At 44.1% G+C, this 17,806-nt stretch overlaps 1 protein-coding gene across 2 annotated transcripts in view; it reads left to right on the top strand.

The window, feature by feature from the left end:
- saraf (store-operated calcium entry-associated regulatory factor) overlaps positions 1-17,806 on the top strand; it is a 53,708-nt gene that overhangs the window by 20,766 nt on the left and 15,136 nt on the right. For both annotated transcript variants that reach the window (XM_070899281.1, XM_070899363.1), the window contains exons 3-4: positions 1,907-2,306; positions 4,353-4,491. In XM_070899281.1, coding sequence (XP_070755382.1) covers positions 1,907-2,306; positions 4,353-4,491 — 539 coding nt within the window. The remainder of the gene's footprint in view (positions 1-1,906; positions 2,307-4,352; positions 4,492-17,806) is intronic.

Genomic DNA, 17,806 nt, shown 5'->3' with positions numbered 1-17,806 from the left:
TTGGGAAAATGCTGCAGTCCATTATTAAGGAAGAAGTAGCAGGACATTTGGAAAAGCATAATTTAATCAAACAGAGTCAGCATGGTTTTATGAAAGGGAAATCGTGTTTGATAAATTTGCTGGAGTTCTTTGAGGATGTAACGAGCAGGATGGATAAGGAAGAACCAGTGGATGTGGTATATTTGGATTTCCAGAAGGCATTCGATAAAGTGCCACATAAAAGGTTACTGCAAAAGATAAAAGTTCATAGGGTTGGGGGTAATATATTAGCATGGATAGAGGATTGGCTAACTAACAGAAAAGAGACTCGGGATAAATGGGTTATATTCCGGTTGGCAAATAGTAACTAGTGGGGTGCTGCAGGGATCGGTGCTGGTGCCTCAACGATTTACAATTTATATTAATGACTTGGATGAAGGGACCGAGTGTAATGTAACCAAGTTTGCTGATGATACAAAAATGGATGGGAATGCAAATTGTGAGGCGGTCACAAAAAATTTGCAAAGGGATATAGACAGGCTAAGTGATTGGGCAAAAATTTGGCAGATGGAGTACATTGTGGGAAAATGTGAAGTTATCAACTTTGGCAGAAAAAATAGAAAAGCAAATTATAATTTAAATGGAGAAAAATTGCCAAGTGCTGCAGTACAGAGGGATCTGAGGTTCCTTGTGCGTGAAACACAAAAAGTTAGTATGCAGGTAGAGCAAGTAATCAGGAAGGCCAAATGGAATGTTGACCTTTATTGCAAGGGGGATAAAGTATAAAAGCAGAGAAGTCCTCCTACAACTCTACAAGGTATCGGTGAGGCCACACCTAGATTACTGCGTACAGTTTTGGTCTCCGTATTTAAGGAAGGATATACTTGCATTGAAGGCTGTTCAGAGAAGGTTCGCTAGGTTGATTCCGGAGATGAGCGGGTTGACCTATGAAGATAAGTTGAGTCGGTTGGGCCTATACACATTGGAGTTCAGAAGAATGAGTGGTGATCTTATCGAAACATATAAGATAATGAGGGAGCTCGATAAGGTGGATGCAGAGAGGATATTTCCACTCATAGTCACAGAATAAGTGGCCCACCCATTTAAAATTGAGATAAGGAGGAATTTCTTCTCTCAGAGGGTTGTAAATCTGTGGAATTCTCTGCCCCAGAGAGCTGTGGAGGCTGGGTCACTGAATATATTTAAGGCGGAGATTTTTGAGTGATAAGGGAATAAAGGGTTATGGAGAGAAGTGGAGCTGAGTCCATGATCAGATCAGCCATGATCTTATTAAATGGCGGAGTAGGTTTGAGTTGTCTAATGGCCTACTCCTGCTCCTATTTCTTATGTTCTTGTAAGCCAAATGGTATTATTGGGAGGCAGTGAGGACTGATGGGGTGGATAGCAAATTTAAGATGGCTGGAGAACAATTTGATGGAGGGAAAAAAGAAGCACAAGGGAGATGAGAATTATGCAATAAGTTATAGAATCATAGAAATTTGCAGCACAGAAGGAGGCCTTTCGGCCCATTGTGTTAGTGCTAATCCCACTCTCCAGCTCTTGCTCCATAGCCCTGTAGGTTACAGCACTTCAGGTGTCCACAGTGAAATTGAATGCACTAGTGGAAGCAGATTCAATAGTAATTTCCAAAAAGGAAATTGGACATGTACTTGAAAATGAAAATTGCAAGGCTACGGGGAAAGAGCAAGGGAGTGGGACTAATTGGATAGCTTTTTCAAAAAGCCAACACGGGCACGATGGGCCGAATGGCCACCACCTTTGCTGTATGATTTTGTGACTGCTCTTTTATACTGGCAAATAAATCTATTATTTGATGCAAGCACATTTCTAACTATCTTATTTTATGTATTATAAAAATTGAATTATATTCTCTTTTCTCCCCCGCTCCCCCCCCACGCGCACGCAGTGGGAATGCAAGACGGACATGGACAGTGCTTATCAATTTGGAGCAATCACGGTCAGCTGTGAAGGTTACAACTATCCAGAAGATCCTTATATTTTGAGAGGGTCTTGTGGGCTGGAATATGTCATAGAGCTTACCAAGGAAGGCCTTCGGAGAAAGAAAGCTAACTCTGGATTTGCTTATTCGTCGGACAACTCTGAAAAGGCCACGGTTTCTAACGATTCATCCAATTTAATTGTGATACTGGTACTGTTTTCTCTTGCCTATGTGGTGTACCTGATATGTTTGAGAAACCAACGGAACCAGTTTGCCCCAGACCGTGCCGAAGATTCTGACCAAGGTTCCAACAGTGCAGGTCCTTCTGCACCTCCACCGCCTCCTGGCTTTAAACCAGCCTACACGGGTAAATCCACTAGCATTCTTTAAGATAAAATGAGCGCAATATAGACATGGGAAGCAATGGCCAGTAAAGAGTTTTACTGCACAGAAGGAGGCTATTTGGCTCATTGTGCATGTGCTGTCTCTTTGAATGAGTCATCCATCTCGTCCCATTCCCTGTCCCTTTCCTCTTGCCTGTTTAAATGTTTCTTTTTCAAATATTCATTCTTTTTCCTTTTAAAAGCTGCTATATATTTTGTTTCCATCCGTCTTTCTGATGGGGCATTCCATGTTTAATTGGCTGAAGGATAGAAAACAGAGTTGTGGTGAATGGCTGTTTTTCAGATTGGAGGGAGGTATACAATGCGGTTCCCCAAGGTTCAGTATTAGGACAACTGTGTTTGCTATACATTTTGATGTACAGGGCACAATTTCAAAATTTTCAGATGACACAAAACTCGGAAGCGTAGTAAACACTAAGGAAGATAGTAATAGACTTCAAGAGGACATAGACAGGCAGATGGAATTGGCAGACACATGGCAGATGAAATTCAATGCAGAAAAGTGTGAGGTGATACTTTTTGGTAGGAAGAATGAGGAGAGACCATACACACTAAATTAAACAATTTTAAAAGGGATGCCTGTACAAAAATCTTTGAAGGTGGCAGGGCAGGTTAACAAAGCAATTAATAACACATATAGGATCCTGGGCTTTATAAATACAGGGATAGAGTACAAAAGCCAGGAAGTTATGCTAGACCTATATGAAACACTAGTTCGGCTCTAGCTGGAGTATTGAGTCCAATTCTGGGCACCACACCTTGGGAACGGCGTGAAACTTAGAGGGTACAGAAGAGATTTAGTAGGATGATTCCAGGGATGAGGGATTAACGTGGATAGACGAAAGAAGCTGGGGTTGTTCTCCTTAGAGCAGAGAAGGCAAAGAGGAGATTTGATAGCGGTGTTTAAAATCATGAAAGGTTTAGATAGAGTAAATAAAGAGAAACTGTTTCCAGTGGCTGAAGGGTCGGTAACGAGAGGGCAAGATTTAAGGTGATTGGCAGAAGAGCCAGAGGTGACCTGAGGAAAAACTTTTTCACGCAACGAGTGGTTAAGGTTTGGAATATACTGCCTGATAAGATAGTGGAAACAGATTCAGTAGTAGCCTTCAAAAGGGAATTTGATAAATACATGAGGGAAAAAAAATTGCAGGGAAAGAGCGAGTGAGTGGAACGAACTGGGTTGCTCTTCGAAAGAGCAGGCGCAGACTCGATGGGCTTGAACGGCTTCCTGTGCTGGGGTGGGGGGGCGGTCACATTTCGTACCTTCCAGTTTATTTGGACTTAAACAGATTCCAACCTTGAAAGATATCAGTGGATGGAAACTACTGGAGTTTTGTTTCCCTTCAGCTACTATGCTTCTCATCTCCTTTCTCTACCTTGCTTAATTTAGGCATCTTGTTGCCCCTCTCCTTAATGATTTAGACCTCTGTCCTCAGACACCACCTCCTTCCACATCTCACGAGCAAATGGCCCAATGTGTATCTACACCCTTTCCCCACTCCTGATGTATGTAAAGAATGATCCATTATTGTCCTTTATAATATGATATATTACTCTGTTTTATCAGTTTCTTGGCCTTGATTCTATAGCTCTCCCTATCCTGTCTCTTCCCTGTACATTTCACAATTTTTTATGTCCTTTTCCTGAATGTTCTTGTTAATGTTAGCTCCTGTTTGATCCTCCATTTATTTCTGGGATAAACTGTCTTTGCAATGTAAAAAAAAAACACCTTATGAAAATACTTCCATTTCTTCCACATTTATCGCTTTAAATGCTTCTTCCTATTTTAATCTTTTCATGTAGCTTTTCATCTCCTTTAAACTCTGTGCTCTCGGAATCCGATTTATTATCATCTGTCCTGTCCTCATTTGAATTTAATATGAACAACTATGATCACGAGATGCCAAATGTTCCTTTACTTCAACTTGCCAATTACTCATTAGTTGGGGCCAAATCCAATATTGCTTTACCTTTGTGGGTAATATGCAACTATTCCTTTTTGTTTCCAGGTAGCCCAGCAGATGAAATGTTTTCTGGCAAGAACTATCAAGACTCTACTAGATCTCAACAGGGCTGCAGCTCAGGACCGGGATTTTGGACTGGAGTAGGAGCAGGTGGTTTCCTTGGGTATCTGTTTGGCAGCAGAAGGTATGTCATTTACAGTCTTAAAGTGTAATAAATGTGAATATAATGCTTAGAATACTTGTTTCTAATCTGATAATCATTAGTAAACTCATATAGTTTCTTGATATTTATGGTTCAGAATACTTGACTCTAAACTGACATGGACTCATAAAGACATTTAAGATAGAAAGGGGGGAGAAAATTGACAAACTAACCAAACTTAGAGAGGATTAAAACCCCTGGTCTGGATAGATTGCATCCACTCATATTTAAAGAAGTTAGGAAAGAAATAGCAGAGGCACTATACTATTACATATATATAAAAATTAATTCGAAAAGGGAATAGCGCCAGAAGGGAGGCCGGAGGAGCATGTGGGTCTCCATAGGGGAGGGTCTGAAGAGATCGGGAGCCGCGACAAGCATGGGGATGATAGGGGTAGGGTCTGAAACATAGAAACATAGAAAATAGGTGCAGGAGTGGGCCATTCGGCCCTTCGAGCCTGCACCACCATTCAATGAGTTCATGGCTAAACATGCAACTTCAGTACCCCATTCCTGCTTTCTCGCCATACCCCTTGATCCCCCTAGTAGTAAGGACTACATCTAACTCCTTTTTGAATATATTTAGTGAATTGGCCTCAACAACTTTCTGTGGTAGAGAATTCCACAGGTTCACCACTCTCTGGGTGAAGAAGTTTCTCCTCATCTCGGTCCTAAATGGCTTACTCCTTATCCTTAGACTGTGGCCCCTGGTTCTGGACTTCCCCAACATTGGGAACATTCTTCCTGCATCTAACCTGTCTTAAACCAGTCAGAATTTTAAACGTTTTTATGAGATCCCCTCTCGTTCTTCTGAACTCCAGTGAATACAAGCCCATTTGATCCAGTCTTTCTTGATATGTCAGTCCCGCCATCCCGGGAATCAGTCTGGTGAACCTTCGCTGCACTCCCTCAACAGCAAGAATGTCCTTCCTCAAGTTAGGAGACCAAAACTGTACACAATACTCCAGGTGTGGCCTCACCAAGGCCCTGTACAACTGTAGTAACACCTCTCTACCCCTGTACTCAAATCCCCACGCTATGAAAACCAACATGCCATTTGCTTTCTTAACCGCCTGCTGTACCTGCATGCCAACCTTCAATGACTGATGTACCATGACACCCAGGTTTCGTTGCACCTCCCCTTTTCCTAATCTGTCACCATTCAGATAATAGTCTGTCTCTCTCTTTTTACCCCCAAAGTGGATAACCTCACATTTATCCACATTATACTTCTTCTGCCATGCATTTGCCCACTCACCTAACCTATCCAAGTCACTCTGCAGCCTCATAGCATCCTCCTCGCTGCTCACACTGCCACCCAACTTAGTGACATCCGCAGATTTGGAGATACTACATTTATTCCCCTCGTCTAAATCATTAATGTACAATGTAAACAGCTGGGGCCCCAGCACAGAACCTTGCGGTACCCCACTAGTCTGCCATTCTGAAAAGTACCCATTTACTCCTACTCTTTGCTTCCTGTCTGCCAACCAGTTCTCAATCCACGTCAGCGCACTACCCCCAATCCCATGTGCTTTAACTTTGCACATTAATCTCTTGTGTGGGACCTTGTCGAAAGCCTTCTGAAAGTCCAAATACACCACATCAACTGGTTCTCCCTTGTCCACTCGACTGGAAACATCCTCAAAAAATTCCAGATGATTTGTCAAGCATGATTTCCCTTTCACAAATCCATGCTGACTTGGATATATCATGTCACCTCTTTCCAAATGCGCTGCTATGACATCCTTAATAATTGATTCCATCATTTTACCACTACCGATGTCAGGCTGACCGGTCTATAATTCCCTGTTTTCTTTCACCCTTTTTTAAAAAGTGGGGTTACATTGGCTACCCTCCACTCCATAGGAACTGATGCAGAGTCTATGGAATGTTGGAAAATGACTGTCAATGCAGCCACTATTTCCAAGGCCGCCTCCTTAAGTACCCTGGAATGCAGCCCATCAGGCCCTGGAGATTTATCGGTCTTCAATCCCATCAATTTCCCCAACACAATTTCCCGACTAATAAGGATTTCCCTCAGTTCCTCCTCCTTACTAGACCCTCTGACCCCTTTTATAACCGGAAGGTTGTTTGTGTCCTCCTTAGTGAATACCGAACCAAAGTACTTGTTCAATTGGTCTGCCATTTCTTTGTTCCCTGTTATGACTTCCCCTGATTCTGACTGCAGGGGACCTACGTTTATCTTTACTAACCTTTTTCTCTTTACATATCTATAGAAACTTTTGCAATCCGTCTTAATGTTCCCTGCAAGCTTCTTCTCGTACTCCATTTTCCCTGCCCTAATCAAACCCTTTGTCCTCCTCTGCTGAGTTCTAAATTTCTCCCAGTCCCTGGGTTCGCTGCTATTTCTGGCCAATTTGTATGCCACTTCCTTGGCTTTAATGCTATCCCTGATTTCCCTTGATAGCCACGGTTGAGCCACCTTCCCTTTTTAATTTTTACGCCAGACAGGGATGTACAATTGTTGTAGTTCAACCATGCGGTCTCTAAATGTCTGCCATTGCCCATCCACTGTCAACCCCTTAAGTATCATTCGCCAATCTATCCTAGCCAATTCATGCCTCATACTTTCAAAGAGATTGGGGCCAGGAGGAGTGAGGAGGTTGGGGGGGAGGGGTGGGGGGCGGGCGGGTCGCAGCGTTCTGAAGCAATCTGGGGCTGAGAAGTGCATGTCTGGGGTGGTGGGGTCTGGTCAAGATCAGGGGCTGGGAGCAGCACGTGGGTGTGGCGGTTCTGAATAGGTCAGGGATCCGGGGTAGCATGGGGGTGGGGTGGTGATGGGGGCTGAAGAGAGGAGCACGGTGGTAGGGTGGGGAGGGGGGCTGGGTGTGGATCGGGGACCAGGAGCAGCACAGGGTGGGTCGGGGCATCGCGGGGTCTGAAGCGATTGTGGGAGGAGCAGGGGTTGTGTTCGTAAAGATTGGCAGCCGGAGGTGGGGGGGGAAATCGGAGGCCTTTGGTGGTGGATAGAGGAGTGGGGGGGAATTGGAGGCCTGGGAGAGGAATCAGGGGTGGGGGGGGTGGGGAGATATCTTTGATTGCGTGGGGTGGGTTAGGTATGGATGTTGGATCCAGGAGGTAAAAGTAAAGGCACTTATCTCCTCAATCCAGCAATTGTCACCTTGCATTAACTGACGGGTTTCATGAGGCATGCAAAACCCGAGCAGCAAAAGTTAAAATTCAAAATGGAGGTTAAAGCAGAGGCTCCTAGTCTCCTTATAATATTTAAATAGACGATCTGCCTCCTGGCAGCAGATTGGCTGTTAAAACCAGAAAGTGGGCAGCGGGTTCAGGTCAGGATTCAGATTTTTAACACCAACTTCCCACACTCCCCAATCCACCCTTTTTTAGGTTAAAATTCCCCCCTCGGTGTTCAAATTGGGTAGAAGAGCAGAGGGATATACACATCACTAAAAGTAACAAAGCAGGACACAAATCACTAAAAATAACAATGCAGGTTAGTAAGGCCATGAAAATGCAAAAAACGCACTGGGGTTCATTTCTAGAGGGATAGAATTGAAAAGCAGAGAAGTTACGTTAAACTTTCAGTGAACTTTGTTCATCATCATATCATCATAGGCAGTCCCTCGGAATCAAGGAAAACTTGCTTTCATTCTTAACATGAGTTCTTCGATGGCTGTACAGTCCAATACGAGAACCACAGTCTCTGTCACAGATGGGACAGATAGTTGTTGAGGGAAGGGGTGGGTGGGACTGGTTTGTCGCACGCTCTTTCTGCTGCCTGCACTTGGTTTCTGCATGCTCTCGGCGTTGAGACTCAAGGTGCTCAGCGCCGTCCCGGATGCACTTCCTTCACTTAGGGCGGTCTTTGGCCAGGGTCTCCCAGGTGTCGGTGGGGATGTCGCACTTTATCAGGGAGACTTTGAGGGTATCCTTGTAGGGTTTCTGCTGCCCACCTTTGGCTCGTTTGCCGTGAAGGAGTTCTGAGTGGAGCGTTTGCTTTGGGAGTCTCGTGTCTGGCATGTGGACTATGTAGCCTGCCCAACGGAGCATACTTGGAGTACTGTGAACAGTTGTGGTCTCCATATTATACATAGGATATTGAGGTAAGAGAAAAGATGCAAAACAGATTTAGTTGAATTATACCAGAACTGAGAGGTTATACCTAGCGGGAAAGATTGAACAGGCTGGGGCTTTTTTCTCTAGAAAAGAGAAGGCTAACGGGGTGACCTGATGGAGGTCTTTAAGGTTATGAAAGGGTTTGATAGGGTAGACGTAGAAAAAATGTTTCCGCTTGCGGGTGAGACCAGAACTAGGGGCCATAAATAAAAGATAATTCCGGAGAAACTTCTTTACCCAGCGAGTGGTTAGAATATGGAACACGCTACCACAAGGAGTAGTTGCGGCAACTAGCATAGATGCATTTAAGGGAAAATTAGGTAAACACATGGTGGAGAAAGGAACAGAAGGATATGTAGATGAGGTAAAATGAAGTACGGTGGGATGAGGCTTGTGTCAGACATAAACACTGGCATGGATCTGTTGGGCCGAATGGCCTGATTCCATGCTGTAAATCCTATGTAGTATAATGTACTGCATTTTCAGTTGTAACATTCAGCTAAATGGGGCATCGAAATCTTTAATATTTTGATTTTTAACTTCTACATGCCATTAAAATAAAGTGGAAAATAATGGCAAAATTCTGAAACTCACTAAGAATATCATAAAATCCAGAACAAGAAAAGGACTTTCAGGTCCATCCAGAGTCTGTATATAATTATTCTATCGTGGAATTCCCTCCTACACCCCCTGTCAATCTTCTACTTTAGAGGCACTAATTTCCTTCCCAGTTTCCTTGAAAAAAACATTTAATGTTAATCTCTCTCGACTGCTTATCCCTCTTCTCAACAGATATCAATCCACCACCTTTTAAAAATTCCAGTTAACCCCAAATTAACTCCCTTCATAAGAACATAAGAATTAGGAACAGGAGTAGGCCATCTAGCCCCTCGAGCCTGCTCCGCCATTCAACAAGATCATGGCTGATCTGGCCGTGGACTCAACTCCACTTACCCGCCCGCTCCCCGTAACCCTTAATTCCCTTATTGGTTAAAAATCTATCTATCTGTGACTTGAATACATTCAATGAGCTAGCCTCAACTGCTTCCTTGGGCAGAGAATTCCACAGATTCACAACCCTCTGGGAGAAGAAATTCCTTCTCAACTCGGTTTTAAATTGGCTCCCCCGTATTTTGAGATTTTGAGGCTGTGCCCCCGAGTTCTAGTCTCCCCGACCAGTGGAAACAACCTCTCTGCCTCGATCTTGTCTATCCCTTTCATTATTTTAAATTCTTTGGGAATCTGTTCCACATCCACTGTCCTGGGATGGCGGGGGGGCGGTGGTGGGAACAGAGGGGAGTGGAAAGAGTTTTCTAATCTCTACTCTTACTTTAGGTTTATAAATTCTGTATTTGTGTTCTCTCTCTAATCCTGTGCTCACTGCGCAAGTTAAATAGCTTGTTAACTTCAACTTTATTTGTCATAGAATCATAGAAATTTACAGCACGGAAGGAGGCCATTTCGGCCCATTGTGTCCGCGCTGGCCAACAAAGAACTGTCCAGCCTAATCCCACTTTCCAGCTCTAGGCCTGTAGCCCTGTAGGTTACAGCACTTCAAGTGCACATCCAAGTACTTTTTAAATGTGGTGAGGGTTTCTGCCTCTACCACCCTTTCAGGCAGTGAGATCCACACCCCCACCACCCTCTTATTGAAGAAATATCCCCTCAAAATCTCCTACCAATTACTTTAAATCTATGCCCCCTGGTTGTTGTTTATACACCTCAATAAGGACTCCCCTCAGCCTCCTCTGTTCCAAAGAAAACAGACCCAGCATCTCTAATCTTTCCTCATAGCCACAATTCTCCAGTACATGCACTCCAAGGTCCCTTTGTTCCTCTACACTAGCATTTAATGTGTATTCCCTTGCTGTGTTAGCCCTCCCTAAATGCATTACCTCAATTCTCCAGATTGAATTTCATTTGTCACCGGTCTGCCCACCTGACCAGTTCATTGGTATATTCCTGCAGTCTACAGCTTTCTTCTTCATTAACAACCACACAGCCGATTTTCGTATCATCAAACTTCTTAATCATAGCTCCTATATTCAAATCTAGATCATTGATATATACCATAAAAAGCACGAGACCTAGTACTGAGCCCTGCAGAATCCCACTGGAAACAGCCTTCCAGTCACAAAAACACCCATCAACCATTACCCTTTACTTCCTGCCACTGAGCCAATTTTCGATCCAACTTGCCACTTTGCTCTGGATCTCATGGGCTTTTACTTTCGTGACCAGTCTGCCATGTGGGACCTTAGCAAAAGCCTTGCTAAAATCCATATACACTACATCAAACACACTACCCTCATCGACCCTCCTTGTTACCACCTCAAAAAAATTCAATCCAGTTAGTCAGATATAACCTTCCCTTAACAAATCCATGCTGACTGTCCTTGATTAATCCGTGCCTTTCTGTCCCTCAGAATTTTTTCCAATAATTTTTCCACCACCGAGGTTAGGCTAATTGGCCTGTAATTACTCGGTATATCCCTATCTCCCTTTTTAAACAAAGGTACCACGTTAGCAGTCCTCCAGCACCACACCTGTAGCCAGAGAGGATTGGAAAATGATGGGCTGAGCTTCTGTTGTTTCCTCTTTTGCTTCTCTTAACAGCCTGGGATACATTTCATCCGGGCCTGGGGATTTATCCACTTTGAAAGCTGCTAAACCCCTTAATGATTCCTTTCTCACTATTTTTTCATCTAATATTTCACACTCCTCCCTGATTGCAATGTCTGCATTGCCCCTCTCGTTTGTGAAAACAGGCGCAAAATATTCATTAAGAACCATACCCACGTCTTCCGCCTCCACACACAGATTATCTTTATGGCCTCTAATAGGCCCTACTCTTTCTTTAGTTATCCTCTTGCTCTTAATGTATTTATAAAACATCTTTGGATTTTCCTTGATATTACTTGCCAAAATGTTTTCATGCTCTCTCTTTCATTTTTTTTAAATTACATGCCTGGGGTATGACTCTCCTCTGTCTTTACTCCAGTAAAAAATGTTCAATCACTTGAGCCTTTTGTCAGTCCCCTAAGATCTGGAATCATTCTGATTGCTCTTCTCTGAATCCTTTCTAATGCATCTATATTCTTTTAGAAGTAGGGTGACTAGATTTGGCCTATGCAATGTCTATATAACTTATTCTGATTTATAGTCCCATCATCCAGATGCAGCCTTGTATCCAATTTGTCTTAATTGATACCTTCCTCATACAGACTAGATATATACTTTCAGAGTATGATCAATGATCACTCCCAGATCCCTTTACTTTTAGGCTCTGCCAAGGAAGGAAGAAAAAAATTCCCACCAGCCTTTTATATATTTACCAGAAAACCTAGAAAACTCAAAGCTGGAAAAGGCCATTGGTGTATCTAGTGTAACCTGTGCAGGCCAAGCAGTTATATCCAACAATATGTTTCTCATCAGTGTACTTGTCCGATTTTGCATTTGAAGATATCTAAACAATTTGCCGCTAGAGTTTCCTTTGGTAAGCTTTTCCAATAACTAATCACCCTCCCAGCAAAGCGACATATCCTTCTATTCCTTTCTCACTCGTGTACTTATCTATCTTTCCCCTAAATGCATCTGTGCTGTTTGCCTCAACTACTTCATGCGGTAGTAAGTTCCACATTCTAACCACTCTCTGGTTAAAGAAGTCTCTCCTGAGTTCCTTATTGGGGTTATTGGTAACTGTCTTATATTTATGGCCACTTAAGGTGGGAAGAGGCTAGTGTGGAGCATAAACACCAGGATAGGTCTTTTGGGCCGAATGGCCTGTTTCTGTGTAATATTGTCAAACATTCTATCGGAATGTGAATCTCCTCAGCTTAAACTTTTGTCCGCTTGTTCTGATGTCTCCTAGCAATGCAGAACCAAATCACTTAAATTGGCACTTTCAAACTCCCATCTGTCTAGCCTTTGGCTCTTCATTCGCCATGATAATGTCATAATCTGCGCAATCACTCCCTCACCCCTGCCTTGATGCCCTTGTCTCCACTAAAATCCTTGCTCTCCCACCCTGGTTGTTCCCCCTGGTACGGCACCCATCTTCGCTCCCTTAAGTCCAAGGGGCGTATACGTGAACATTTATGGCGCAAAACTAGTTCAGCCATTGATTATCAGATCTGGCTGGGCCACATAAAGCTCTATCGGGTCCTGCTCTCTGCCAAAACTGCTCACTATACCAGGGTCATCCTGGAATGAAAAGATGACCCCAGCCGCCTTTTCCCTACTGCAAACCATCTTCTTAAACCGCTCTCCTCCACCCCTCCAAAGCAAGTGTGAGGAATTCATGGACTTCTTTGTCACTAAAATTGAGACGATCCGTTCAGCTGCCCCTATCGCATTTCTCCCATCCCAAACAAGACAAGCTTCCTTTGCCCTAGTCCTGAACCTGCATCATTCTCTCTTTTCTCTCTTATTTCTCCCTCATACCCTCTCTGAGCTCATCTTGTCCAATCGTATTCCCACTAAACTGCTGACCATCTAACTTCTATTCCAGGCATCCATTGCAGCTGATACTGTAAACTGTTTTTTTTCTCCTCAGGTACTGTCCTTGCCCTTTCAAATCTGCCATTATTGCCCGCCCCCTCAAAAAAACCCACCCATGGACTCTCTATCCTTGCAAACCGCTGTCCTATCTTTTACTTCTCAAGTCCTTGAACGTGACCATCTTTCTCACTCAGCGTTTGAACCTCCAATCAGCTTTCTGACCTTGCCACAACACTGAAACTTCCCTTATCAATGTCACAAATTATATCCTCCATGATTGTACTGTGGGGTAATATCCCTCCTCATCCATTGATGTCTGCTGTCTTTGGCACGGTCAACCATGCCAAAGTCCTTCAAAACCTCTCCGCCGATGTCCACCTAAGAGGAAACTTCCCTCATCTGGTTCTACCTGTCCAGTCGTAGTCGGAGCATCTCCTGCAATGGCTTTTCTTCCTGCCCCCACACCATTATCTCTGGAATCCCCCAAGAATCTAATTTTGGCCTCCTCCTATTTCTCATCTATGTGCTGCCTCTCAATGACATTATCGAAAGACAGGATGTCAGGTTCCACGTGTACACTTATGACACCGAGTACTATATCACTACCACCTCTCTTGACCCCTCCAACATCCAGTCTTGAATAAGCTGCAATTTTCTCCAATTAAACATTGTCCCAGCCCTTGCCCCAAACTCCATTCCCTTGCCACCGATTCCATCCCCCTTCCCAGCCACTGTCTCAGGCTATCTGCTGCTGAAACCCTCATCCATGCTTTTGTTACCTCCAGGACTTGACTATTCCAATGCTCTCCTCGACAGCCTCCATCTTCCATCCTCCATAAACATGACTCATCCAAAACACTGCTGCCCATATCCTAACCCGCACCAAGTGCTTCTCGCCCATCAATCCTGTTATATCACTGATCTACATTAGCTCTCGGTTCAGCAACACTTCACATTTAAAATTCTTTTTAAGACCTCTATTAGGTCACCCCTCAGCTTTTTTCTCTTCAAAAGAAGAGAGACCCAGCCTGTTCATCCTTTCCTGATAGTTATAACCTCTGACATCATGCTTGTAAATATTCTCGGCATCCTCTCCAGTGCCTCAATATCTTTTTTGTAATATTGTGACCAGCACTGTAGAAGTTTAGTATAACTTTTCTACTTTTCAATTCTATTCCTCTAGAAATAAACCCTTGTGCTTGGTTTGCTTTTTTAATGGCCTTATTAACCTGCGTTGCTACTTCTAGTGATTTGTGTATCTGTATTCCCAGATTCCCCTGCTCCACCACCCCTTTCTAAATAATATGTGACCTCTTTATTTTTCTTACGAAAATGTAATACCTCGCTCTTATCTATGTTTATATTAATTTACCAATTAAATGCCCATTCTCCAAGTTTATTAATGCCCTCTTGTAATTTGTTACAGTCCTCCTCCCTCTGCAAATTTAGAAATTGTGTTTTTGATTCCAATGCCTAAATCGTTGATGTAAATTGTGACCAACAGTGGTCCTTGTGGGAGCCTACTTTCCACCTTCTGCCACTCGGAATAGCGACCCTTTACCCCTACTCTCTGCTTTCTGTCTTGCAGCCAGCTAGCTATCCATTCTGCTACCTATCCCCTGACTCTGCATACTCTGACCTTATGCATTAATCTATTATGTCAAATTATTACTTTACCAATACTTATCCAATTACTTTCTAAATTATGTTACAGTCTGTACCTCAATCATCATCGGTGGTAAAGCATTTAGTGTTCCATAAACCCTGTATGAACAATTCTTCTAACTTTTCCCTTTGTTCTTCTCATGGTAATCCTGTCTCTGTTACTGATTCACCAAATAGTGGAAACAATCTTACACTGTTTAACCGTTGTTTTCCACATAAGTTATTGCTCGTGCATACCTTTCAGCCAATGTCCCAGACTCCTCCTCCACCATCCCTGGGCATGTCCAATAGCCATTCCTGCATTTTTCTGCTATCTTTACACACATACAGTTTTGCTACTGTTTCCCCAATAAAGAACATCTGTTATTACAATTCTTCAAAGCTATAATTTTCGCTCAAAAAAACACCTATTTCTCATCCCGATTAGTTTACACAGGCACAACCCAATAAAGAACACTAGCGCCTACACAATTAAAGCATATCCTCAATTTGGAGATCAGCTGACGCAATTAAAGACACTGGTGCATGCAATGGAACAGAGCCACTTTTAGTTCGAAGTTCAGTGCCTTCCATCTTGGGCAGAAATGTATAACAGTGTACTTGTCCAGTTACTAAAATCTCACCTGCTAACACCCTCTCGAATCTTGTCATCATTTTGTAAAACATCCATTAAATTGACCTATCATGTGTGTACCCTTAATCAGGCTTAAAATAAAAGGGAGAAACTGCAAGTTCATCTCCGGAGACATGAGTTTACATTCCACCACGGCAGCTGGGCAATTTAAATTCAGCTAATTAAATAAATCTGGAATAAAATGCTAGTGTCAGTAATGGTGACCATGAAAACCCATCTGGTTCACTAATTTCCTTTTCGGTACGGAAATCTGCCATCCTCACCTGGTCTGACCTATATACTACTCCAGACCCACAGCAATGTGGTTGACCCTTAATTGCCCTCTGAAATGGTTAGCAAGCCCCTCAGTTGTAACAAACAGTTACAAGAAACAATAATAAGAAAACCAGACGGACCACCCGGCAGCGACCTCGGCACCAGCTTTGGACATGACAACGGCACACCCAGCCCAGTTGACCCTGCAAAGTCCTCTTCATGAACATATGGGGACTTGTACCAAAATTGTGAGAGCTATCCCACAGACTAATCAAGCACCAGCCAATGTCCCAGATTCCTCCATCACCATCCCTGAGTATATCCTATCCCACCAGCAGGACAGATCCACCCTAGGTGGCGGCACGATGGTATACAGTCAGCCAGGTGTGGCCCTGGGAGTCCTCAACGTTGATTCCGGACCCCATGGCTCATCGCTTCAGGCAGCATGGGCAAGGAAACCACCTACTACCCTCCCTCAGCTGATGAATCAGTACTTTTCCATGTTGAATACCACTTGGAAGAAGCACTGAGGATAGCAAGGGCACAGAATGTACTCTGGGTGGGGGACTTCAATATCCATCACCAAGACTGATTCGGTAGCACCACTACTGATTGAGCTGGCCGAGTCCTGAAGGACATAGCTGCCAGACTGGTTCTGCAGCAGATGGTGAGAGAATCAACATGAGGGAAAAACCTACTTGATCTTGTCCTCACCAATCTACCTGTCGCAGATGCACATGTCCATGACAGCATTGGTAGCAGTGATCACCGCACAGTCCTAGTGGAGACAAAGTCCTGTCTTCACACTCCATTGTGTTGCATGGCACTATCACTGTGCTAAATGGGATAGATTCAGAACAGATCTAGTAGCTCAAAACTGGGCATCCACGAGTTGATATGGGCCATCAGCAGCAGCAGAATTGTATTCCACCACAATCTGTGACCTCTGAGCTCGGCATATCCCTCAGTCTACCATTACCATCAAGCCAAACCTTGGTTCAATGAAGAGTGCAGAAGAACATGCCAGGAGCAGCACCATGCATACTTAAAAATGAGGTACCAACCTGGGGAAGCTGCAACGCAGGACTACATGCATGCTAAACAGCCATCGTCCGCATGCCTGATACTAGACTCTCAAAACAAGCACTCTACTCAGAGCTCCGATACGACAAGCGAGTCCCGGGTGGGCAGAGGAAACGCTTCAAGGATACCCTCAAAGCCTCCTTGAAAAAAGTGCAAAATCCCCACCGACACCTGGGAATCCCTGGCCCAAGACTGTTCAAAGTGGAGGAGAAGCATCTGGGAAGGTGCAGAACACCTTGAGTCCCTCACCGGGAGAAAGCGGAAGCCAAGCGCAAACAGCGGAAGGAGGGCACAACAACCCAAGCACCCCATCCACCTACCCATCCCTTCAACCACCGTCTGCCCCACTTGTGACAGAGATTGTAGGTCCCACATTGGACTCATCAGTCACCTGAGAACTCATAATAGTGTGGAAACAAATCATCCTTGACTCCAAGGGACTGCCTATAAACAGCTAAGCGATCCCACAATCAACGGATCAGATCAAATCTCTGCAGTCCTGCCACATCCAGTCGTGAATGGTGGTGGACAATTATACAACTAACGGGAGGAGGAAGCTCCATGAATAACCACATCCTCAATGATGGCGGAGCCCAGCACACGAGTGCAAAAGACAAGGCTGAAGCATTTGCAACCATCTTCAGCCAGAAGTGCCGAGAGAATGATACATATTGGCCTCCTCCTGAGGTCCCCACCATCATAGAAGCCAGTCATCAGCCAATCCGATTCACTCCACGTGATACAAAAAATGGCTGAACGCACTGTATGCAGCAATGGCAATGGGCCCCTACAACATCCCGGCTGTCGTGCTGACGACTTGTGCTCCAGAACAAGCCGCGCCTCTAGCCAAGTTGTTCTAGTACAGCTACAACACTGGCATTTACCTGACAATGTGGAAAACTGTTCAGGTATGTCCTGTCCACAAAAGGCAGGACAAATCCAATCCGGCCAATTATCGCCCCATCAGCCTACTCTCAATCATCAGCAAAGTGATGGAAGGTGTGGTCGACAGTATGTTCAAGTGGCACCTGCTCACCGATGCCCAGTTTGAGTTAC

This window comes from Pristiophorus japonicus, chromosome 1 (assembly GCF_044704955.1).
Source record: "Pristiophorus japonicus isolate sPriJap1 chromosome 1, sPriJap1.hap1, whole genome shotgun sequence".
In the NCBI taxonomy this organism is placed as follows: Eukaryota; Metazoa; Chordata; class Chondrichthyes; family Pristiophoridae; genus Pristiophorus; species Pristiophorus japonicus.
The sequence above is the reverse complement of the archived record's forward strand: the minus strand, read 5'-3'. Positions and strand labels throughout refer to the sequence as shown.